A 25310-nucleotide genomic window follows, 5' to 3' on the forward strand; every position below is an offset into this window, starting at 1 on the left:
ATTTTTTAGTAGGGCCTGTTGCGACAAGGCAAGGGCTACTGGTTTTAAACTAAAGGAGATTCAGGCTAGACATGAGGAAGAATTTTTTTACAATGCGGGTGGCGAAAAACTGGCTCAGGTTGCCCAGAGAGGTGGTAGATGCCCCATCCCTGGAGACATTCAAGGCCAGGCTGGAGAGGGCTCTGAGCAACCTGATCTAGTTGAAGATGCCCCTGCTCATGGCAGTGGGTTGGACTGGATGGGCTTTGAAGGTCCCTTCCAACCCAGACTGTTCTATGATTCTGTGACAACCCAATATCTTGCATTTGGGTGTCTTCCATGAAGCTCAGTGCAAGAGGTACCCACCGATTTTAGCCAGGCAGACTTTCTCCTTACTAAAAGACGAAATTCTGGATGGGCTCTGGAAAGAGAGGAAGAGCAGAGAAAAGCGCAGCACCGTCTCGCTGACAGCGGGGCCCCGGCTGGGCTTTTCTCCCCCTCCCCAGGTCGCCAGAAGGCGTGAAGTCAATGGTCCGCAGCAAATCCCCCCCCGCTCCCCGGTTGCTCCCTGGACCGGGGCCGGGGGCGCGCGGGGCGGCGCGCGGCGGCGGGGGGCGGCGCGCGGGGCGGGCGCGGGGCGGTGCGGTGCGCGCGGGGCGGCGCGGGCGGGCGCGGAGCGGCGGCGGCGGCGGCGATGGCTTTCGAGGCGCTGGCGGAGGCGGCGGAGCGGTGGTGCGCCCGCACGCCCTTCCAGCTCATCGCCGCCGAGGAGACGGAGCGGCGCATGGACTTCTACGCCGAGCCCGGCGTCTCCTTCTACGTGCTCTGCCCGGAGGCCGCCTGCGGCGACAATTTCGTGAGTGACCCGGGAGGGGACCGGGAAAGGGGGGGTGGGGGTGGGGAGTAGTCACGGGCGTGCGTGGGTATCCGTGCGTGTGCATGCACGGGCGGGCACCCCCTGCACCGCTCTGGGACATCCCCGTCCTCTGTCCGTGCGGGTCCCCGGTGCTTGGGGGCGCAGCCGAAGGGGAGCGCTGGGGAGGGGGGCGGAGGACGGGTCCGTGCTCCGGAGGGACGGAGGGGTGCGGGGATGCAGGGTGGTGGTGCCGTGGACTGCAGGGGAGCCCGGCGTGTGGGCCGGGGATGGCGGGGACAGGGCGGGGGGCCGGGGGGGATCCTCCCCAGCGCGCACCACAATCTGCAAAATGGAGTCCGCTGGCGGTGCGGGGCGGCCCCGCGGGTAGGGTTGCGGGCAGAGACCCCCCCACCTCCTCCATCACCCCAGCCCGGGGAGGCTGTGGGCTCCGGGGGCAGGAGGGCTGCGAGCCCCCCTCGCTCCTCCAGCGCCCCGCGGGGGCTGCAGCTGCCGCTCCCCCCGCGGCCCCTCCATCCTGCCGGGGTGCCCGGGCACGGCGCAGGGACTCGCGGGCTGGCAGGGCTGTCACGGCAAATGGAGAATGGGTAGGAATAAAATGGAGTCAGGATGACAGGAGGGCTGGGCCACCCCTCCGCCCCCCCTGCCGCTCCCCAGGGCCCGCCGGGGCTAGGGGACCCGGGCAGGTGCCCGCCCTGGTGCCGCCGCCTCCCCGCCTCGCGACCCGCGGAGTTCAGCGTCAAGTTTGCGCAGAAAAGGCACCGGCAAAACAACCCGTGGCTTTGGGATGAAGGGGGTGGGTTGTTCACCTTCTCCCCAGCCCTCTCGGTGGTGAGCAGAAGTGCAAGAAGAGTAATCAAAAAGCGGCACCTCTACACGGGATATGTAGTCTGCAAACCTCCAGCTAACGGCAAATAAAGGACTTTATTTTATTTATTTATTTTTTAAATAGCCCCTAGCACAGTCCATTGTTGTAGGAATGTTGTAGGTCCTTCCCTTCTCAGAGCAACTTTCATCCCTCCACCTGCTTGACAAATGTTCATTGATTTGCTTTCCAACAGGTAAGTGCAGTAAGAACCCATTTGACAGGTGGGCTCATGGAAACAAAGAGCAGTGAAGTGACTTCTTCAAGACACCAAATCTTGGCAAGCAGGACATTCATTTATCGTGTTGGGCAGATGGTCATGCTGAATTATGAAAGAAGTTATCCAGAGCTTAGTTATGCATCTCTCCAGGGATACATGAGACCTTTGGTTGCAGCCGTGGCAGTGGAGCATCTCAGGGTGTGCATTCTTCTGGTCCATGGTGGGACTAGCCCTGCATATCCATCTCCCAGCACCTATGAGCCTCTTGAACCTGGCCGCTTGTTCCCGTATAGTGATGCCAGCGCCCAGAAAGGGCCATACCTACTGGACTCTTAAGCAGGGATACATACGAATCCAATGCAGAACTAGGCTGAAGCTAGGATTGGATGCTAATAAAAGTGGAAATTGTGAAGAAAGCTCATTATTTTTCTTAGATATGTATTGTTTCTTTATACGCTGCTCAATAATCAAGCAAACGCTTTCAAAGCAAAATCTAGTCAACTTAAAAAACATCTTAAGCAGTTTTAGCAGTTTTAAACCCTATTTCCATACTTCCAACTCTGGCCAATTTTTCTGGGTTTGCAGCCACATTTTGCTTTTCTTTTTTTTTTTTTTTTTGGCGAATATTTTCATTCCAGAGTTGCTTTGAACTCCCCATCCAAAGCTGCCAGTAGTAAAACTGAGCAAAAGGGTCAACCCCTATCAAATGCAGAACGTAAACAGTGGCAAAACAGAGGCAGTATTTTCTTCTGTCTTTTTTTTGGTCATGATTATTTGAGGCACTTTTTGTAGTAATAATACTTTTAAGACAGGCAGATAGGTGTCATTCTTAATTCTTTTCATGGTGATGGTGTCTCTTTAATGTGATTAAGAACCACTAATGAGCTGATTCAACAGCATCATGTTTTCTGCTCCTGGTGCACTGTGGGGCTTCTTTTCTGCTCCCAGCTTGGCTGTCTCTTTTTTTTTTTCCAGTCATTTTCTTTTTTTCTTATGTTCCAGAAGATAAGTTTCCTTTCTGTGTCCAATTACAGGCTAAAGTTTATTTTAAAGAGGCTTAATGCAAGCCAGGGGACTGATGCTCATTTGCACTTGAGCCTTGTTGCATGGCTCCAGTGACACAATGGAGTGTGAAAGTGAGTAAATATAAACAGAATTCACAGTGGCACACTTAGAGCCTTTTTGCACCCTGTGACTCTTATAAAGGAGCCTCACATTTAAAAAGCATCTGGTGCCTGGTATTCTTGTTCTCTTTCTTTACATCTTCATTTCATGATAATGCAACTTAAAAAGCTACGTAGGAGGTGCCAGAGAAGTCCATGATAACCCACTTGTAAGGAGGAAATGATGGGCATGATCAACTGAAAAGGAAGGAGGAGAAAAACATGGAAAGGTTGCCAAGATGCAATCTGGGGGAGAATAACTCAGAATTTTGTATAAAATCAGAGATTCCAGATCACAACAATCACATAATTTTAATTTCCTGTAAAGGAATCTTAGGGCTAGGTTTTTAACATGCTATGGGTGCAGAAGATGATCTCAATGCTTGTTGTCATCTTCAGTACCACATGGACACTAAAACTCTCTGAATCAGCATTTTAGACAGCTGAACTATGTATAATTTGGCTCCTGAGGCCCATGGTGGTCTCAAAAAATTTATTTGACTTGTAGAGCCATAAACAATGAGGGCAAAGGTTGCGGTGCTATTCCTTGTAGTCTGTCATTTGTTTTGTCATCAAGTTACTGCTGGTGCTCAAAGTAACTGATCAAACAAAAATATGATGCCAGCTTGATGCAAGATCTTCTGTAATTTTTTTTAGAAGAGAGTCAGTGAGTCTGATTATTTTCTGCAAGTCAAATTGTTCTCACAAAGAAAAATAAGTTTTACTGGCATGCACAGCAGGTGGGCTGGTTAGAAGAACGTGGTCCAGCAAGTGACTCTGTCATCCAGCAACACCGAATTATCTAAAGGCGTGAGGGAAAGCAACCCCCTCCAGGAGCAACTCTATGAAGTGCCTCAGCTATGCGCTGCGTGTAGATGCTGAACTAAATAATTCAACCGTGATCCTAGGTCAGCTGAGGTGGAAATTAGTGGCTGTGTGCTTTTGTAGCGACACAAAGCAACTGTGAGCGAAACCGGGCAAGCTTGGAAAACACATACTCAGATGATGAGGTTAATATTTTTTTAATTGCGCAGCCATGGCTGAGCACTGTGGCCCACAGGTTTGCAGCAGCCCGCTTATCCCACTGCAAAGAGCTTCTCAGGCACCAGGGTTTTTCCAGGAAAAGCATCTCCAGATGTGCAGGCTCACTGACTGCTCTAACATTCTACACAAGAGCAGAATCCTCAAATTATGTTTGTTTTTATTTTGAGAGGCCAAAATTCCTTTTGCAGGTTCCTCTGGAGATGCTTGAGTCAGTGGTGAGACTCAGTTCCTGTGCTGCCTCAGTGCAGAGCAGAACATCCACAGAGATGCAGCTGAATATGTAGGTGTTTCTAACCTGGGTCTTTATCACAGTTGAGGATGTTTCTTGGGAGGGAAAATGAAATGAAGCCATTTCCAAATGAGATGCATGCACTAGTGGCAGGTGAGACCTTTCATAGTCTGTTTGTTGCTACAGCTGAAACTTTCAAATGTTTTGCAGACCTAGCAATTGTTGGAAGCCTTACTTGCTTATTGCCTTACAATGCTGTGCAAAAAAGTATCTTCAAAGGCTCAATGACCAAGTGACTTGGTTACATTTTCCCCTTGTGCTAGATGATCTTATTCTGTGCTAGTGCTGACAAATTTAACTGGAGTCTAAAACACGATGTGGCTTGAAAAGAGACTGTAAAAATGTGATAGGACAACATGGGGTTAACTTTGCCTGGAGAGCAAACTAGCTATAATTTATAAAAGGACAGGGCCTGATTTTCATTTCTGTGGAAGCTCCTGTGTGTAGCTCTGGTAGTCAAAAGAAGCCACAATTTAAACAAGGATCAGGATGTTAGCAGTCATAATAATTTTATACACATAAACAATTACAGCAGGTTTAGCGTGAGCCATGAATTGCCAAACTGCAACATCCAGCTCTTAAGTTTGATGCTAAGATTAGAAGTAAATAAATGGTTATTGCTAACCCAAGTATTAAGAAATAGTGGGAAAGGCCTCCAGAATCTTGAGGCTGTTCTTAAAATGTTGCGATTTGAAAGTGTTCATTTGATATTTTAAAGAGGGTTCATTTGGGTTCACTTCATGTACCTTCTGCCTTTTTAGGCCATAGAAATCACAAAGTGCAGACTTTTTTTTTTTTGGTAAACAGAAGCTGAGATTTGGTTGTATATTTATATAGGACTACAAGGCCCATGACTCTTAAGATGGCATGAAGTATCATGAGACTTGTGGTATGTGCCTTTGAGAGTTAGCAAGACTGTAAAGAGCTTATTTTTATTGCCAGACTGTTTAAGAAATTAGTCTGGTTATACGGAAAGAGCAGAACCTACTCAGTAAGGCAGGGCTCTTTTCGTAGCAAAACATTTCTCTATGTTTATGCTTGTAAGATGCAACAAGCAGCAAAGAAAATGTAGGTCAAGTGAGGCTCATAGCAAAGCAGTTACATTTTTCATCTTAAAGATGCAGCTTAGGTGATATTAAGTAGTGTTTTCTTTTGATAAGTGTGAAACTGCATCCCTGGCAGGTATTCACCACTGAACAGGGAGGCGACATGCACGCCTTGCATTGGGGATTGAAACATCTGTCATTCTTGCTCTTTCCCTGAATGTTAGTTAAGCTTCAGAGAGACCCTCCTCTTTCCTTGTTTAAGCATAACCTACTGTTTATAGCACAGTAAAAAAGCTGCGCAACACTTTGGGGAAAGGAGCTGCCTTGCAAAAATAGAGGTATAAGAGCCTCAAACCAGTTTAGTAGTATTACACTTCTCTGTGTAGCAGACTGCCTAAGACAGTCCGGTGAATAAAGTCTTCAAAAAGAAGGTCTTTAAAAGTCTGGGTTAGCTTGTGCTGTGGGCTGCCCTTGTGTGCAAGAAGGATTGTTGCCTGAGTGCTTCCACCATTGCTTACTAGCTCTCTTTCAAACAGCCTTATAGCAGCAGAAGAAGGCTGCACAAAACCAGGCTGGGGAACCAGCATCTCCAAAGTAAGAGCAAGATGAGAGGAATATCCCAAATAGTTTTAAATGTGCCTACCTGGGAAAAGAAGATTTGGCTCCAGGAGGAGTAAACCTCAAAACAGGGAGAGAGGCATGAAGTGTCAGGATGTTTCGAGTGCCCAAATATCTCTGCTTGGCTCTGTGTCTAACCTGTGGGTATATTTTGCATCTTCTTCATCGTCAAGATAATTACACATCAGGTTCCACCTCCAGAGTCGCATCACTCTTGCACTAATGCCAGGAAGACATAGAGATGCTTTAGCTCTTCCTGAGGGCTTCCTTGCAGTGGATGATGCAGAAGAGGAGAAAAGCCAACGTGACATCCAGGTCCGAGGAGGACTGATGTCAAACAAAAACACCTTTACTCCTAAAATGTGTATGTGCAAGGCGTGCATACCCTTCGTTGCTGATGCAGTCATAAGGTGTTTTCTCTTCTGGATCGATTTCTCTGCTTTCTGATACATTCCATCAATAAAATCCAGGTTCCTCTTCAGAAGCGTGGTGTCTGGAACAGCCTGCAGACCCCCAGTACAGGTCTGAAGCGCAGGAGGCCCCATGTACTTTGGCAGGTGTTTACAACATGTCACCTTATAAAACACGTGGAAAGGCTGGTGTGAATTCCTGTTAATGCCTTTTCTTTCTTGTGTTGCTGTTGGCTTTCAGCACGTGTGGAGCGAAAGTGAGGACTGCTTACCTTTTCTGCAGCTCGCACAGGATTACATCTCCTCTTGCGGGAAAAAGACACTCCATGAAATATTGGAAAAAGTCTTCAAATCCTTCAGACCCGTAAGTACCTCTTTTTTTTACTTCTAAACATTGGCAGCTACCTGTGATTTTTATTAGGATAGCGCCAGAGGGAGCAAGACGGTTTTTCATCTGCAGGGACTTAACATCACCAGTCAGCTGCCTGGGCGCAGGGGTGTTAGCACGTAAGCCACTATCAGGCAACTAGAAATTGTTTCTTGGAAGCCAGCTGCCTCTCTATTTCTGTCTGTGCGTTTGAGAGGATGAGATTCCCGCGTGGGGTGGGAGGCCAGCTGTTGCAGCAGCCGGTGGCAGTGGCCTGGGGGCTCATGTCCCTCTGATGCAATGCTGACTCCCAGGAACAACGGGTGCGAGTCAGCACCACTGGACTTTGTGGCAGAGTCGTTTCCTGGTGCTGGAACTGGGGAGTTTTGCAAGAATTTGAACAGCCAAAGTAAACCTCTGGAAGCTGGAAGTACAGTCTCTCCTTAGAGTGGTGTGTTTTATTTTAGGGGTGGTCCGGGTTTTGCTGTTAGGATGGTTGCCACTTGGTATTTGCAAACACCAGTTTGGTCACTGCTAGAGAAGAAGTTGGAGCAGAAGCTGTGGTTTTTTGGGGAGGGGGCTTGTATTTTTCTGTTTTGCTGCTACTCAGCTTCCTCTGTTCTTGTTTAACATTAAGATTTGGGTGAAAGTCTGGATTTCATCAGGGTGAGGTGACTCAGGCTGGCTGTTGTCCTTCATTTTTGCCAAGTCCTCCCTTTGCACAGCCTCTTCTTTTGAGTGCCTGGGGCTGAGTGAGGGGCTGGTGCAAAGCACAGCACAGAGGTTCATTGCCAGAGCCACACTCACATGATGTCCATGGGAAGGCTGACGATGGATGTTTTTATGCTCAAAATGTAGACCGCTTTCCTTCCTCTCTCTTTCTGGCTGACTAATCGAGAAGACTGAAAATGTATCCCAAGTATTTTATAGTGAAAGGGAGGGCCTGGAGTGCCAATATGAAAACACTGTCCCTCCCTGTGTTACACCCTTACTTTGCCTTGCCATGCACCGCCACAGCTGGTCGACATAAAAGAGCATAGTTTTAAATAATCCTTTGAGAGACTGGAAATAAATAGAACAGATGCACACTTTTCTTAGAAAGGACTGGAAATCTGATCTGTCAGTACAGCTGCTTGTAATTGTGAAAACATACAAAAATATAAATATGTTTCCCAGAACAATATTCAGCTCTTGGATCTTCATAGCTGTTTTCTCCTGCTCAGAAAAGTTGTGTCTTTGAGGAGAAACTTCCATTGGTTTGGCTAAAGAGGACTTAAAAAAGACTTAATTAAATTGGTACAGATCACTTATTTCATTTAAACCACATTTATTTCAGCATAGCTTAAGTTACGGAGAAATTTGCTTCAGTCAAAGTTAAGCTGCTCTTCAGAATGAAAAGGTTCAAAGCAAGGAGAACCATTATGCTCATTTAGTCTGAGCCCTTCGTTAATACATCACATTTCACCCCATGATTCCCACAGCCAAGAACATAAGTTGTGGTTGAGCCTGGAGGGTGTCTTTTCTGAAGACATCCGGTCTTGGTGTAAAGTCTTCAGGTGACTTAAAGGATACAACACTGCTGAGCACTTTTTCTTCTCATAATTAATTAGGTTACTGTGAAAAACTCTTTTATTTGCAATCTGCATTTTCCTAGTTTCACGTCCTAGCTGTTGAATTTCATCATACTTTTGTCTGCTCAAAACCAGCATCCTCAGTTGTCAGAGACCTCTTGCAGATTGTAATCAACTACCTCTTCATTTCCTCTTGGATGCACCACAAAGATTAAGTTTCTCAGATTTGCCTTTGACCTAATACTGAGAGATTTTCATCAGCATAAGAAAACTGAGTTTATCATTTGAGGTATGGTTGTACGTAGACTAATAAGGAACGTATTGACATTTTTCCGTTACTGTAATTATTAAAAATAGCATATGCACGGCAGCATAGATTCTTAAAAGTGAAAAATGTTAGAGTAGATGTATGGAAACAGTTATTTTGCACCCTCAGACCTTTGCCAGAGCAAAACAACTTTTCCTCAGTTTTGGGAAATTATTTACTTGGCAGTACATTGTGCTGTCCCCCATGCTTTCTCTGCTGGAACTGTTTTGCTGCTGAGACCACCTTGCTGTCAGCTTGGAGGTAGCAGTGCATTTGAAGGGCATTTCTTCTCCGCCATCCCAGTGGTGTTTGCTGTCAGAGACCAGAATGGCAAATTTCAGTTTGAAAAATGGCCATTTAGGAAAAACTGCTGCTGAACGTCAGCATGTTTTCTGGGCATAAACACAGTGATACATAAATACAGGATATTTATTTAGATGAGGCTTTTTTAAAGTGTTGGTTAACCCTCAACAGCTAAGCTGCATCTCTAAATCCTGCTCCAGACAAAGTCAAGCTGTTTCTCTGCTGAAGGTGGTGGGGGGCATGTTGTCTCTGCCCATTACTGCCTTCCTGGCTCAGTTACCACAAAGCTCTGTGATTTGCCTTATTATCCACTTGTTCAGGGGACATCCAAAAGTGCCATTACACCACACAGGTACATGAAGTGATATCAATAGTACTGGGCTCAAATACCACTATTTGCCTCAGACCATCCCAGCTCCTCTGGTGCTTTTGTGTCTCTGGTGCCAGAGGTGTCCGTGGTGGTGCTTGTAAGCACATCTGCTTGGAGACTGAACCCTTCACACCGGGATTTGACAGAACCTCATTATCTCTAGTGTAGCACTGTGTGGACCGCTAAAGCTTGGTCTTGTACTTGGCTTATTTTTCAGCATGTTTCTGCATCAGCTTTTGGTGGGAGGCAATGCCACTCTGCTTTCGTAAGTTTGGAACTTAAAAGCTACTAGATTATTTGTATAAAATCAGGGTACTTTGGAAGAGTTAAGAAAGACAAGTGAAAAATAAAAAAATGCCTGAGGGACATTGCACCAGCTGGCAGAGTTTGCAGAGAACCAAAACACGAGTTGTACAATTCAGCAGCAAATTCCAGGGCTCCCGCATCGAGATCACCTTCAGCATAAAAAGCCTACATCCCAAGTGGGGAGTCTGCAGTTTAAAAGCCATTTATCCCATATTCATTTAATTCATATGGGTCCCAGTGACCTGTCCTTTACCTCCAGATGGGTACTTTGGCCAGCAGGAATAAATAGGTGTAGTTCAGGTGGTGGTGCTGCTGGTTGCTGTTCTCCCTCCTCACCACCCTCCTGTCCTCCTCCTCTCCATGTGTCCCCACCTGGCCGTTTTGTTCCCCTTGCCTAGTTGGCTGATGGATCAGCTCTCTCTTTCTACAGCCCTTTCCTGTTTTTACCTCTTTGTTTTCACTCTCCATTAAAGCCCTTTCCAGTCTGCCACATAGCTGATACTTCAATATATAAAGTAGATATGGACTAGAAACAGAAAGTAGTGTGAAAGAAGACAAGATGGGAGTCAGTCCTGGAACAACTCAGGCCACCTTCATAATCTTACTTTGTCCTCATCTTTCATACTGTTTCCTTCTGCTTTGGCCTGGTGTTTGTAGAGCTACCTGCACTTTGGACCCTGATTCTCCCTCCTTGGGTCAAGATGTTGGCCGATTCGTCAGTGCAATCCAGAGAGCTGTAAGGGGTTAACAGCAGTGAGGGACCATAGTCCTGTGGGAAGCAGTGAGATGGGACCCCTAAAAGCAGGACCAGCATGGCTGAGGTCCTTGGTGCCTTGGAAGATCCTAAAGTCTCCATGAGAGAACAAAACTGTGTCTCTTTTGGAGGAGCATCCCATCCCATCCCATCCCATCCCATCCCATCCCAATCCTTCCTACACTCCGTAAAATTGCTGACATCTGCAGCATCTCTCTGATTTATGCTACACCAGGGAGAGGAGAGCTGGGCAAAGGGAGAGGGGATGTGTGAAAAGCAGGATGTGCTCCCCATCCTTCCGGATCGTGTGTGTCTTTGCGGTTCTCATGGTATATGTTGTGTTTTCCATGCTAATTTTGCACAGGAAAGGCTTATGGTGTACCATAAAATGAAGACTTATGTGGCTCATTTCTGTGTAAATCAAGGAGGAATTATAACCAGAGCTGGGAAAAAAAATGTGATCAACAGGTGATATAAATGGAGCAGTACGATATTCACATTTAATTTAAATACGTTCAATCAGTTTAGTGAAAATAATACTGGTAGATAAGAAAGTCTAGAGACTTTGCTTTTGCATTTTAAAAACTGAGTATTTTAATTTTAGCTTCAACATGAAACAAACCCCCACATCCTGGAAATGAACCAAGTAGTTTCATGTTCAGTTAAGCATAGTAATATTTACTCTTTGTGCTGCTCACAAAACAAGAAGATTTTCAGTTTGGGGTCTCTGTGTAAGTATTTTTAAAATGCGAAGGATGGAGTTTAGTCAGCAAATTCTATTTCCATTTCCCTGCTGAAGAAACCCTGCAACTAAAAAACTGGTTTTCTCCCAATGTCAGAGGGGAATTCATGCTTCATTGGACCCAGAGGCTAATTTTGTGCACTGTTTTTGTGTCCACTGAATAATTTTGAATGTTGATCGCAGGCTAAATTAGTTTAGGTCCCTAAAAATCTGCCTGGTCACAGCCTTCTCATTTTCATGCCACCACCTAACGAGTGTCACCCTCCTCCCGATTTTTCTGGGCTTTGCCTCTTTCAAGAGCTGACAGCTGCGTCACTCTCCAAACAGGGTGTTGCATGCATCTGTGCTGCTCTTCCAGCCCTGGCAAGCCAAATATGTGGTATTCCCAGTAATGCCTGGCATGTGATTTTGCTTTGTGGCTATTACTAGCTGCTAGTGTAGGATTCTAATATGAGATTTCCACAACAGATGCATTATTTTGACTGTTATTTGGTTTATCTGCCTTCCTGACTTCTGTTGGCTTGGCAACCTTTTGGAGGAGAGGGGAAAAGTTCAAACATCACTGTTTGCTCCATTTCCTGTAGCAAACAAGTGCCCTTGCAGTGATCGGAGCCGTCAGGTGGAGGCATCCAAACATTGGCCAAGGAAGATGGGCTGGCAGTTCTTCACAAGCCCAAATCTAATTTGGAGAAATTTAAAGGAACTCGGACAGTTTTGAGTTGAATACACAGTATTTCTCACTGCGAGGGCTTCACCCAGCATGCAAGGCTTCATCTGGTGTGATGGAGTGAAGGGTTCAGGGAAAGCACTTAACATGATGGGATCTTTAGGCTTTTAGGGTCTCCTTGCTTTTTCCATACTAGCCAGTTCTGCATGAGCTTTGGCTTTTATGGGGTTGCCAAACACGATCTTAAACCGAGGTAACTTCTTCTACAGTATTGCGATGTTTTTTTCTGAAGTTAAACCACTGCCAAGTCTAAATACTCAACAATTCGTGATACGACCTCAGGGAAAAACACAAAGCTCTTTGCAAGTGCTTTGCTTTGGTTTTATTTATCTTCCAGTCTCTGAGCACTTAATTTGGTGTGAGGATGCATTTTCAAATCTTTCTGTCACAGGAGGGAGAGAGGGAGAGCGCCAAGATCATTATGCAGTACTGTTATTCCAGAGTTTGAGGCTTTCAAGAAGTGGCACTTAGGTAATGTGTGAAGTTTTGCAGCGAAGCTGCATGAGTGCGTAATTCACTATTACACGGTATTTTCTCTTCTTTGTAGTTACTTGGGCTTCCAGATGTCGATGATGATGCATTTGAAGAATATAACGCAGATGTGGAAGAAGAGGAACCAGAAGCCGATCACCAACAGATGGGTGTCAGTCAGCAGTGATTCCCTGAGAAGCTAAAAAAATTCGGAAGCCTTTGGTACCAGGTGGGGTCAGGTGGTCCCACGTTAGCGTGTTTGAATTAGCACATCACATGGGGATATCTGGCTCCCAGGATAAAAGTTTTACAAAATGGTTTAAACAAAAAATTAATAACAATAATAATCTGTGATGAGCCTTGCTAAGAAGCGACCTGAATTTTGCTCCTGCTTCAGTGGGTTTTCTATGGAGTTGTCTTGGTAGCATTCTGCCATTATCAGTCTAGAAGTAGTTTTGTTGCTGACTTGTCTCTTCGATTTGTGTTTGAGAGTAGCATTCACTGACACGAATGTAGAGTACTGAGAATGTAGGAAGTGTGTGGTGAGAGCACCGAGTCCTCGGCCGTGACCTTTCCGTGGACACCAGTGTAGAGAGCAAACGTGACTTGCGCTTTTCTTTTTAGTTCAACAGCTATGGTTTTTGACAAAGTACCAAACTCGGGGAGATTTCTGCTGAAAAACACTAGTTTAATAGTGGTTGGTACTGCAGAAGTTCGCATGAAGGCTTAACAAAAATAATGGGAAACGGGAAATCCAGGGGAGTGTTGGTGTCAGGAGTATTTATGTTGTTTGCTGACACTTGAGTTTACAAGTGCTGGTTTAATAACTGGGAGTAATTACTATCAGCAGTACGCATTATAACCAACCCTGGTACTCTGACACCATTTGATCCAAAGCCAAATGCTGCTTTTGTGCAAATCTATTGAAAAATAGCCATTGCCTGTCTCACTTCTGCATGACAACCAACTTTAAGCTTTGCTGTTTTTAATACACTATTAAATTATTACACAAACCTTGTGGCATTGTGAATTAAAGTGCAACTTAACTTTGAAGCCATAAGGGGTATAAACCAGCACCTGGCTCTTAAAATCATGCTGGACTTGTTCTTCTCCCCAGCCTTTGAGCTAGTTTAGGCATTTACACCTTGTCAGAGGGGAGCTAAAATAGTGCTACTTTGACTGATATAAAAGCTAGTGAGATTTTACTTAGCTGGAGACTTGCTCCCCAAAGGGATTTGGTGGGGTCTTGGTATAAAGGGAAAGAAGACCTCTCCTATTTTATACTATTTTGCATATATTTAAGTGACTCGGATGAGCACCAGACTGTGAAGATGCAGGGTCTCTTTGTTTACTTGCCTTTTGTACTGAAAATAGAAGAAGCAAAGGCGTTTCTATTGTAATACAACTGTTTTCCACAATTGAGCAAAATGTTTCTAAATTTACTCCTTTTTTCCAGTTTTTTTAAAATCATGAAATGAAGGTCACACGCTTCAAAAGCCCTTTTATACAGAATTAGCTTTATAAAAACAAAAAGTGAGCGCAGAGAAAATGCTTGGACAACTCCCAGAAACAACTCGCACCATTTTGAAAACCCTGCTGTTAGCGACGTCTCCTTTTCAGTAGATATTTTTAAAGATTTTTGTTTTTTTTTCAAGGGAGTAAGAGTTCTTGGTGGTTTACATTTCTGATGATAACTTGAGAGATGCACAGCACTTGATTTTTCCAATCTGGGGCAAAGACCTTCCATACCTGTGACGGTGTGTGGTACCTGGATATGCACAGGAGTGTCTGCAACACTGTAAAAGTTGGAGTTTAAGGAGACACAAAAAAAACGAAAAGTGAAAGAGAAACAGAGCTTAATGCAACTTTGTACATTCTTTCGGCATGCAGGCATAAACATGATAGTCGCAGCACATTTTTATGGACTAGTGACGTGAGAACCGTGGCAGTTCATTGTATAACACTGTACAGCAGCAATAGGCTTTTTGCTTACTAAAATAAAGTGTAAGACCAGTGGTTTCCATCCCTGCTTTAAGTCCCTAAGTTTTTCTTTCCTCTCCAGCTGAAACAGGTGCCATAACCTTAAACAGAGCCTTGCTTCGGGAGAACCTTTTCTCTTTGTAGCGTCCAGTCCTTTGGTTGCAGCTCGCACAAGTAGATCTTTTGGGGGCTGACTTTCTTCTGCTGTAACATAATGCAAGATATAATTTGCAGTAGCGCAAGCTGGAGGCGAAGTCCTGCTCTTCAGGTTTGCTGCCCACTTGCATCGGTTTTGCTTGGGTGCAGGTGCGTGCACCTCCGGGCGCGTCTGCATGAACCGCGGCCGCGGCTGCGGCGTCGTTCTGGCTGGGAAATAACCCTTAGCCTTTTTACGGACAGGCAGTTTTCCAGGCGAATCAGTCCCAGCATCTGGCTCCATGCGTGGCTGCACAGGCGAGTGCCGGCGCAGCAGAGGGGAGGGTGCAGGGGCGGATGGGGGCGGTAGCTGAGCACCCGCAGCCAAAAAGCACCATTTGCACCCCTTGCAGGGGCCTGTGGCGGAGGTACGGACGCAATCTGAACCGGCCTAGGTGCTGAGGATTGACTCCACCTAGCTCAGTGGCGAATTGGGCTCTGGGTGGCAGTGTGACAGGCAGGAATTAATGAAATGAGGAATGCGTGTAATATCCAGTGCTTGTAATTGCATACAGGAGGTTGCAGTATGTTCTGCACTCCGCTGCCTTTTCCTGCATATCGATGGAATTGTTAACAAGCAGTTGAGCATTAATATGGTTGCAAGCAAACATAACACTGTAAGTTATGTAGATATATAATTTTCTGTATTCATTAATTCACTTTTTTTTTTTTTTTTTGGAATGCTGTATGCTATTTGAGTGACTTCCACACCAGACTACATGTGCTGGACAGCCAGGGGCCCTTCTGCAGCACTCACCCCTGCAGAATTCCCACTGAAGCCAGCAAGATTTTGTTCATATGGGACCTGCAGGGCCGGGCACTCCAGGGGACACGTGAGGCTTGGTCCTGCAGAGAGCTGAGCGCTCTTGTTCCCTCTCGCTTTGCTGGGAGCCGAATGTGCTGGGCCCTGCTGCTGAACTGAAGCATGACCAGGCAACACTGAGAATAAACTGGAGTTTTATATATAGAAAATTTAATTTACATGTGTATTAAATGTGAATGAGCATTAATATAGAATGTATTTTATCAAAAAATATTTATTGCTTACTTTGACCAAATACATTTCTGTATTACTGTATTACTTGTTCCATACTTACCAAGCAATGCAAGACATGGGGAACTGGATTAATTGTATTACAAAGTACTTTTGTATTTGTATTTTATTTTCCCCTCACTCCCGCCACATACTGAGGTTAGTAGTCATTCAGTAATTAACCAGGGGTAGCATGACTTAGTGTCTAAGCTGCCAGACTGTGACACAAGATTTGCGAATATGTGCATAAACGCTTGCGAGCCAGAGGACTCAGTGAGAAGATGTGGGCTCAGAGCTCTGCCATTGCCTTGCCCTGAACTTCAAGTGGATGTCAGCAGCTGGGAATTCAAGGCAGGCCTCCAGTCATCCATCCAGGCTTCCATGAAATTCAGTGGGAGCTGGGTAACTCCTTTGGAAGTCCTACCTTAAGCCTTTTGTAAAAGGGGGTGTTAGTATTATTTGCTCACCAGTGTATGAAGTGCTTTTAGATCTGTGGGTTAAAAGAGGTATGCCTTATCATTGCCTGTCCTCAAAGCAAACCATTAGGGAACAGACACAGAAGAGCCTCCCTTTTCCTTTGCCCTTCTCTCATAGGCATTTCATGCTCTGGCTAAATATAAATATGCCAGAGCAGAGGCTCTTGCAAAACTGTTGCTTCTGAATATGAGTTGCATGAATGCAAGGAGCAGAGTACTACTTGGGGCGTGAGAAATACATGGGATACTAGAGGGAAGAACAGATTTCAGAAGTGTAACAACTGGTTTGTGTAGTGGGGGCAAGAGTGAGAAAGACCCCTTTCAGAGAAATGCTGAGATTTCTGAGGCAGCCCAAACCATCCTGCCAAGTATCTACTTACTGAACCTATGCTGTTTACAAAAAAGCTTCTCTGGACGTTACTGGGGCCTTGAACTCGGTTGTGCTTTTCTGTCAGTGGCCTGCCTGATTCATGCTTTGAGATGGTTGAAAGAGGAAAGGATGTAGAAAAGGCAAACGAAAAAGTGTCCTCCTCTCTTGCCCAACATTATTACTAACGATATTGTGTAAGCAGGTAAAAGCAGCAATCAGGGGGCATAAAACTGCTTTATTAGGTGCACAGTACCGTCTCCTAAAAGGACTTGCTCATGGGATAAAAAAATAAGCAAACTTCCCTTGCACAAACTTCAGGAACAACACACCACTGAGCATGATGACCTGAACCCTACCAGGCGTCAGCTCCACGTCCTGTCCTGCTCTGGGCTGTTCTCCCAGCAGTTTCCCTCTGTGCATAGTGCTCTGCTTTTGCAAGTTGCATGGTTGTAAGAATGCCACTTTGGATGGGAATACCCAGACTTAGTTTTCCTGCATCGGTGACCTGCACGCTAGCTGCTGTGTCTTGGTGCTGTGTCCCATGTAAAGTATGAGATGGTGGCTGTGGACAGCAGGGAGGAGATTCTGCTACAACATCAGGTAGTAGGTAGCTGCCCTTCCCCCACTCTGCAAGGTGGGATGTGAGACTGGGATAGTAAAGATGATTACAATAACATTATGGATATTACTTTGGAAAGCTGTCATGCTCTTTCAGCATGTTTCCTGATCTTTCACTGGAATGCAGGGCTGAAGCCTGTGAGTATTTTATGGTCAGCTTTAGCTGTGGCAGGAGGCAATGTTATGGCTTCATCCATCCTTATCCTTTGTCCGTTCTTACCCTGTGTCCGTCCTTGTGTCCATCCTTACCATGCTGTTCTTCTCAGAAATTCCCACTCCTAGAAGAGGGGAAGCAGAGGAGCGGGGAGAGAAACACCTTTGATTTCCCACAGCTTGCAAGCCAGGTGCATCGGGGAGAGCCGCAGTTCAGCGCAGTGTGTTACTGAGCCACAGTGTCCTCTCTGGCAGCACAGGGGGATGAGGTGGTGTGGAAAGTGGGTTATCCCTTGAGGACCCACAACTGGTCCATGACAGACAGGAGTTATGTAGAAGAGAGCAGTCAGGTGCCAAACCCAAGATCTTTTCACAGGGAGCGATGCCTAGCTAAATAATCCAGTCTCTGAAAGTCATGACCCATTGAGGCTTTCCAGGCTGGGCTTCCAGAAAATGAGGCCTCTCTGGCTGCTGGTTGCTGGGGAGCTTGGCCCAGCCTGCAGGTCTTTTTCCCAGTGCTGGCTGGTTTTGGTCTGGCCACCGGACATGTGAAATCGGGAAGGATCCCTTCAGGGGCTCTAGCTGCATGCCTCTTTGTGTAAATTGCTGAGCAGAGGGAAATGCTTTGTTTTATGTGTTCAGTTCTGGCAGGACCTCCCCTCCTCCCCAGCAGCCTGTGCAGCTGGGAAGCCTTGGTGCGACAGCCAGGCAGGAGTGAACCTGCAGCAGGCTGGGCTTGAGGTAGTCCCTGCAGTGCCACCATGGAGCTGAAGGCTCAGAGGCATCACTTCAGAGGCAAATACTAAAATAAAGAGATTCCTTAAATTTGGTCCTTACCTCTGATGGGAAAGACTCTGAGGGCAGACCCTGTCACCTTGGGTTTTTATTGGACTTCTGATACTTACTTAGTTGCATTGTTGTTAATCTGGTGTCTGTGGCAGGTGTACGAGGGAAACCTCTTCACTTACAGCAGTCACCCATTCAGTAAGCCAAATTATCGTTTACATGCTCTATGTTTGACTTTTTCCTCAATGCTTTTTTTTTTAAAAAAAAAGAAAAAAAAGCAAAAAAAGAAAAAAAAAGAAGGGCAGTACCTAAAGGAACATCTGCATTATTGCAAACCCTGCTTTCTACAGAGCCACATAGCTCTGCACTGTCAGTACGAGCTTGGTCATAAACAAATATACAGATTAACAAAAAGGGTGTTCATTGGTCTGTAGAAGAAAACCTCTTTGAACTAGTTACTGCTGACTACAGCAAAGCTCACTGGTTTCATGTAAAAGACATCGAACTTTGAAATTCCATCTGTACCGATATGCTGTTGCTTGTGTAGGCAAAGATCTGTGGTAACACTGCATGTAAAGGATGTCTGCTTTAATCTTCGGGGGTGGTGGAAATGTCAGCTCTGGATTTCAGTCAATGCAATTTTTTTGTTGTTGTCAAGTTTTCCTTTACGAATGCAGGGACCAGGCAGACCTCAACATGCCAAGCAGAAACCTGTGTTGCGCCACGCTGTGCAAACCTCTCTGTCTTTGGGAGTACGAAGCTGTGAAATGGGTTGCCAAAAGATGTTGCCCTTTTAACTGATACTTTAAAAGGTGTAAGTCTTCAGTGGAGTCCTGCCTTTCTTCTGATCCTCCTTCCTTTCCCACCACCGAGGCATCGAATCCAGCAGCGTTGTTACACCATGAACTTGCCATTAAAGAGCTTACCAAACTGATGACCGATGGAGTCTTTTCTCTGTGAGAAAGATGAACTAAACAGAGATTTTTGAGGGACTAAAGTGTAACTACGGTGTGCATGGCAAAGGGAATGATAGGCTTACATTTTCTGGGCAGTGTTGGTGCGTGGTGGGATAAACATGGTGTTTGCAGCTGTAAGGAGGAGAAAAGGGTTTCATCTGAGCTTTGGGCAATGCAGAGTAAGCCCTGCTTTGCATGACAGGACCCAAAACTACTGGGGTAGTTCAGTTAGGCACAGTCTGAGGTGGTGAGTTTGCTGTCAGAAGATGGGAATTGGTGGTAGTATTTGTGGATGAGCCAGTACGTCAGGCTTTCCAGGTCCTCTTCTGTTTTGCCCAGATGAGGGAGGTGTCTGTTCTAATTAAGAGACATACAGTGATGCTGAAATGAAAATTGGTGATTATTTTCAACTCATTTGTCTCTCTTCTTTAAACACTGCACTTCTAATTGCCGTTTTTGACATCTCCTCACCCTGATTTGATTGAAGGGATGCTGTCAGTCGTTAGCTTTTGTCATGAGACTCTGTGGGTTGAACATTTCCCAGCCTGTGGAAAAGTGCTTTAGCTTTGCACTTTGACTTATATTTTTGGCACTTCCAGGGCACAAGCTCTCAGTAGGAGTGTGCCAGTTACGTGCCCTGTGGTGTGTCCAGAGCCCTCAGTGTTGGCTCTAAAGCCATTCCTGTGTCTGGTGGAGTGCCTGCCAGGACTGAGTCCCTCAGGTTGGTGCACGGTCCTGGCAACCCAAGTCCCACAACCTCTTCAGAGACCTTTGTGTATGGTGGAAGTCATGGTCGCAATTAGGCTCTGGCTACAGATACAGCTGCTCTTGTGGAAAAGGTGACGATCCCACCATGTGTTCAGCTACTTGGAGCCTGCTACCTGCTCAGGTCTGCTGGATGGACTTCTTTCTGCGTCAGAAGGTCAAGTGGAGCTCTACAGCTTAGATAGCAGCTCTCTGCTAGTATGGACCTCAGCCCGGGGACAAGCAGCTGCCCTGCTCTAGTGGAGAGCTCCCACATCAGGTGGCGGCTGCAGATGGGAGCACTTGGCCGTGCACATAGCTTCCGCCTCAGTCCAGGTCTGTCCACACTGCAGCTCTCCAGAGTTACGTCATGCCTTCCCCAAGTCAAGAAATGAGGATATTTCAGGGCTATGATAGATTTTGGCTCTGTATCAAGGAGAACAGATCCATTAGAGGTTAGCAGTTTCTGTTGCTTCTGTAGGGTCCTGCATAAGGCTTTTTCACCCACCACAGCTTTTGTCAAGCAGAGTCAACTAGGAAATGCAGAGCTGCCCCCCCTCAGCAGCTTCATGTGCTGTTTTAAGGAGCACCTGAGATTTTCACTTTCTTTCTACAAGTCTTCATGTTCCTTTTTCTCTGTTACAAGGTTCTTTCTTCCACCATTTGCTTAGCGAGTGATGAAGTGCCATAAAGCAGCACATTTACCTTTATTTCCAATCCCTAGGTTTATGTGTCCATGCTTTTCACTGAGTAGTGCAGTAGTTGTAACACCAAGGCAAGGTTTTTATACCTTTTATTAGACAAACTGATACAGAAGAGGGTGAAGGGCGCAAGTTCTCAAACTCCCAAGTGCTTCACCATGCTGAAATAAAAGCAACAGTTATATGGGGCAGTCTGATAGCAGGTAGTATCTCTCCACAACAACCTTACCTTGCTTGTACACTTTTCTTCAGGTATTACTGCTATAATGGTGCGATGGCAGGGTAAGTGTTGGAGGCAGGTTTTTATTTACAGCCTCTATTAGTGCTAAAGGGCCCAGGAGTGGGTGTCAGGTGTTATGCCCACCCCAGAACTCCTTAAGAGCATGTGAAGGGCTGTAGCATGCCATGAGTTAGAAGCCTTTCTGCTTTTGGCTTTGTAGCAGTCCCCTAGAGGTCAGCAGAGCCTGCGTTTTGAAGCAACTCAAGCTGATGGTAGCAGTGCAAGGATGATGAAAGCAAGTTTGCTGCTGGCCTGCAAGACCCTGCTTTTGCTCTCTTGCCACCTCAGCTGCTGCTGGAGAAGGGGTCGGATGAGGAAAGAAGGAATCAGGGCACGGGGCAAAAAAACCCCAGCTTTGGAGACAGATGGGCTGAGAGCTTGCCATGGAGAAAGAGCATGGGGAGGAGGGGGCAGAAGCAGCCTGCAGATGGGTGCCAGCATTATCAAAGCTGGGTAGGGCAGTGGGAGCTGGTGCCAACACCTCTTGGTGGATACCCAATCCCTCCTGGGACTGTGGCTGGACTGCACTGGATCAGGAGCAATGCCGTGTCAGGACTGGGGGTGGAGCTGGTTTTCCTTGGACCTTCTCAGCTTCTGGGGTTGGAGTGGTCATGTAAGGGACCCAAGCTGTGCCATGTTCAGATGACCTGAGGCTGATAAGCAGGACGTGGACAGCCACTTCATGTCCAGTCAGCTTTCCACAGGACCAGGAAAGGGACGAGAGTTTTGGCCCAAGGCATCAGCACAGATGTAGGCTAAAGGGTGCTGAGGAGATGACAAATGGTGAGTTCTACCCAGCACGTGCCAGCAATCAAGCCCAAACCAAGACCCTAATTCCTGCTGCCAGCTTCTGGAAATGCTCAGCCCCAGTGGGGAGACCTGAAACTAGCGGTGCATTTGGCTATGGGTCACTCTCAGTGCGTGCATTACATTTCTCACTAATGAGAAAATGAGTTATCTTGTGTGGATGTGAGCTTACATTCACCCTACATGCTGCTCTCTCCCTCCCCAGCTGCAGGTGCAGGCTAAATAACTGGGAGTGCAGTTGGCAAAATATGCCTCTTTCTCCCCAGTTTTTCTTCTGGTCAGTGTGCCCAGGACTGTGGCTGCCCTTTCCCCTATTTCCTGCACTGTTTAGCTGCTCCCCCCGCCCCAAGCACAGCTCTCCATTTTGCTCTGCATCTCTAAGGACCACACGCTCAGCTCCAGCAAAGGCATTTAATGAGAAGTGAGACTTGGAGGCTTCATTCAGGAGGACACATCGTACTGGAAACGCAGCAATTCACACAGAAGATCCGTGCCAGTTTGTATCTCTTTGTGCTATCTCTTTTATTTCATGAAAAGTAGGAAGTTTTTATATTGGCTTTTTCTTGAAGATATTGTTGTTATTATTATAATTGTTATTATTATGTTACTTCTTGCTTGCTGTATTTCTTTTTTTTATTTCTGCAAAACCTTTATCAGGAAAGGTTTTCAGCTGCCTGTGAGTCATGTAGCAGCAATGGGGAGTGGCAGCACACAGCTATGGGAGCCAAAAACGAGAGTTTTTGCCCCGTTATGTCTCATGACAAAGGCTGCTGGTGGGTCACCCAGCTGTCAGTGACCTTCAGGCTGCAGTGGTCAACACCATACCAACCACATCTCTCCCCCATGTGCTGCTGGCTGTAGAAAGTGTATGCTTTAAGCCTGATGAGTCCTTAAGCCTGATGGATGCAACAAGCCATGAGCTGAAGATATAAAGAGGGATAATGAAATGCGTTCTGAGGCCTCTCAAACTGTATGGCAGGACTTTCCCGAAGTCCCAGCACATGGGTGCATTTTTTTCCAGCTCTGTGGGATAGCAGGAGGCACCTTTCTGGGAACCACCACAGCAAGGCTCTTGCTGAATTCCTTTTGGCTTTGTCAATGTGCAGTTTCTTTGTCATGTCATCCAAAAAAGGGAGGGAGGGGACTACCTGCAGAACCAGCAATGTGATTGCTAATGGGGCTTCATCAGCGCTCCCTGAACCCTCCTACGCACACATGAGCACTTAATGAGATAACTGGCCCCATGCAGCATCCCTTGTAAAAGATACATTGCAGCACAGCAGCAGATCAGCAAAGGTGCATACTACCGGCTGCAAGAACCTGCTGTCATGCATCAGCACACAAAAGAGCTTGAGGGAAACTAGGGATAGACTTACCATCCCTAGGGTCTTCAGAAATGTGCAAGAAGTGCTGGAGATAGTGTCTCAAAACTGGGATGGGGGGTGTTTTTTGGAGGGGGAAAAAAAAAGCGGTTTTTGTTACTGTGGAAACAAAGCAATGAAAGCAGCTTCTTACTTCTCTTGCTTCACAGGGGCGATGCTGGCACAGTCAGCCCCAGAGGAACACCAGCAGTGAGCTGGGACAGCAGGCTGTAGCTTGAGTCAAAGGGAAAGAGAGAAGGACGAGGCACCTGAGAGGTCACAGACTCCACCTGAAAGTGGACTGCAGTTCAGGAGCTGGTGGCGTATGTGAGACAAGGAAAGGGAACGGTAAAGAGGAGATACAAGAGGACCAAGACCAGGAAGAGGGAATCATAGCAAGGGACTGGCAGAAAAGGGGATGGGTTTGATCTGCAATGGGACTGGAGAAGGCCTTGTGGCAGCTGAGTGCAGCCTGGCTCAGCCAGATCAGGCAACAGAAATGGACGTGGAGACGTAGCAGCATCTGGTGGAAAAACATACAGGCAAACGTGACTGTAGTAAGTGCCTCTGAGTGACAACCACTGCACCTCTTCTTCCTCCTCACCCTTCCCCAGCGAAGTGATGTGCACCCGGTCCTGCACCAGCTATTATGGGCTCTGGGAGCTGCAGCCCACCCCTGACACCCTTCTCTGTCACTCAGCTGCTTCTGCCTTGGCAAAAAGAGCATTGGCAGGACCCAAAATCCTTGTGACTAAGCATCGGCTTGCTGCCACAGTGTCCCACACCCAGCTGGCCAGCACAGCAAACAGCAAGGGCTCTTTGCTGCTGCGTGAGGCACTTCTGCAGGTCTGTGGCTGACATCCCCCCTCCCCTTGGCACAGCTTGTCACCATGTCCCTTTGCACAGTTCATGAACTTGTACGTGTTATCACACCTTGGGCGCTTTCACCACCAACTGTTCTTTCAGAACAATAAAAATTGTGTTTTCCTTCCTAATAAAGTTTCTTTCCTCCCACTCGCCCCGCAGCAGGGTTGTTTGTACAATGTATGGTGAGCCTTGCCCATAGGTGAGGGACCTGCCCAGGCCTGCACGACCCTGTGCTCACCCAGGCTCAGGCCTGGGAACTAATGAGGCGACAATGCTGAGAGTTAATACAACCAAAGTGAAGTCACCAAATGCTGCCATTCAGCCACCTGCAGTGGCCTGGCGAGTGCTGTTGTATCGGACATTTAGACATGCACGCAAATTACACAGAGGAGACGAATAACGTGTTTCTGTCTACTACCACTGAAGCCAGCATGTCCGATGGGCAGCTTGTGTGGTCTTGCAACTCCCTGAACCTCTGCTCTCCTTTGCCTTTGCAGCTGCTGCTCAGCAGAGTAAAGCTTCCAGTCAGTGCCCATCACCTACCCTTCATGTCTTAAAATGCATGTGCCACACTTAGCCAGCAGTGATACTTAAATAGTGTAAATCTGCAATCCTGATATCCCATTAAATGATTCGTTAGCCATGATAACAGAGGAGCTTCCAAGGAGAAGGGAAAGACTGCTGATATCACCAATGTCCTTATTAGCTATGCTGGCAAATGAACTTTTTACATTGAAGAAAACAGATGAGAATTCCTGAAAACTTTCAAGCAGCTTCAGTGTCTCCAGATCCAGCTTATTTTGCCTTGTTAAACTTAGGCTAAGCACAGTAAAAAAAAATTCTGTTTCTATAGGTGACCACAAAGGGACAGCATGGAGTGCAGCTCAGAGGAATGGGGATGCCCCATGGTGCTCCCATGCAGTCCTAACCATCAGTAGCCACTACTGCTGATGACCAGTGAGTCTTACAACATGTGGTAGCAGCAGAGTATACAACCATTACTCACCTGTCCAGCAGCCAGCCTGCACAGGTGAAGTTGGCCAGCATTGGCCATTTGCAGCTGGACCTGTGGGTTCCATGGCAGTGGTGGCCACATTCTTCTGAATGGACAACTGGATTTTTGAGTTCTCACAAGTTATGTGCTCTACTGTCACCTCCGCTGTCCACCTCAAGAACTGGTCAGAGTTCAGAGCCTCCCCGAGGACCAGTACAGCCCCTCCTAGCTCAGGTGGATATTTTTCCATGAAGTCTTGTTTGAAAGGTCCTCTGTACTCTTCCCCTCTCTCAGCTGCATCTACAGCAAGCTGTAGACAACAGGCTGACAGAGCCGGCATGTGGCTCTCCAAGCCATAGCCAGCCAGAAGAGCAGGTCAAACACATTGTCAGATGCTACTGTCTGCAAACAGTGAGCAGCAATGCTGTGCATGGAGATGTTTTGACCACAGCAACACATGAGGACTTTGCAAAGTCCCCTTCAGTCCCTGAGACGCAGGAGAAACCAAACAGGGCTTGCAGAGTTTGACCTACCAGATACGCAATGTGGACCCTGCTGGGTAT

General features: G+C 46.7%; 1 protein-coding gene across 4 annotated transcripts; it reads left to right on the top strand.

The window, feature by feature from the left end:
• Positions 1-629: 629 nt before the first annotated feature.
• MTURN (maturin, neural progenitor differentiation regulator homolog) lies at positions 630-23903 on the top strand. 4 transcript variants are annotated; one of them, XM_065830159.2, is made up of 4 exons: positions 630-835; positions 6750-6872; positions 12503-12655; positions 23057-23903. In XM_065830159.2, the coding sequence occupies exons 1-3, from the start codon at positions 674-676 to the stop codon at positions 12611-12613; spliced, it is 396 nt and encodes a 131-aa protein (XP_065686231.1). In that variant the 5' UTR covers positions 630-673; the 3' UTR covers positions 12614-12655; positions 23057-23903. The 4 variants fall into 4 exon arrangements, with proteins under 4 accessions (XP_065686231.1, XP_071661005.1, XP_071661006.1 ...); XM_071804904.1 differs by lacking the exon at positions 23057-23903 and adding an exon at positions 14489-18971; XM_071804905.1 differs by lacking the exon at positions 23057-23903 and adding an exon at positions 18715-18971.
• The last annotated feature ends 1407 nt before the right edge of the window (positions 23904-25310 follow it).

The sequence above is a fragment of the Patagioenas fasciata genome, chromosome 2, assembly GCF_037038585.1.
Source record: "Patagioenas fasciata isolate bPatFas1 chromosome 2, bPatFas1.hap1, whole genome shotgun sequence".
In the NCBI taxonomy this organism is placed as follows: domain Eukaryota; kingdom Metazoa; phylum Chordata; class Aves; order Columbiformes; family Columbidae; genus Patagioenas; species Patagioenas fasciata.

Coding starts and splice junctions, on each gene's coding strand:
- MTURN (XM_065830159.2), top strand. CDS start 674: ATGGCTTTCGAGGCGCTGGCGGAGGCGGCGGAGCGGTGGTGCGCCCGC. Junction 836..6,749: donor CCGCCTGCGGCGACAATTTC/GTGAGTGACCCG, acceptor GTTGGCTTTCAG/CACGTGTGGAGCGAAAGTGA. Junction 6,873..12,502: donor TCTTCAAATCCTTCAGACCC/GTAAGTACCTCT, acceptor TCTTCTTTGTAG/TTACTTGGGCTTCCAGATGT.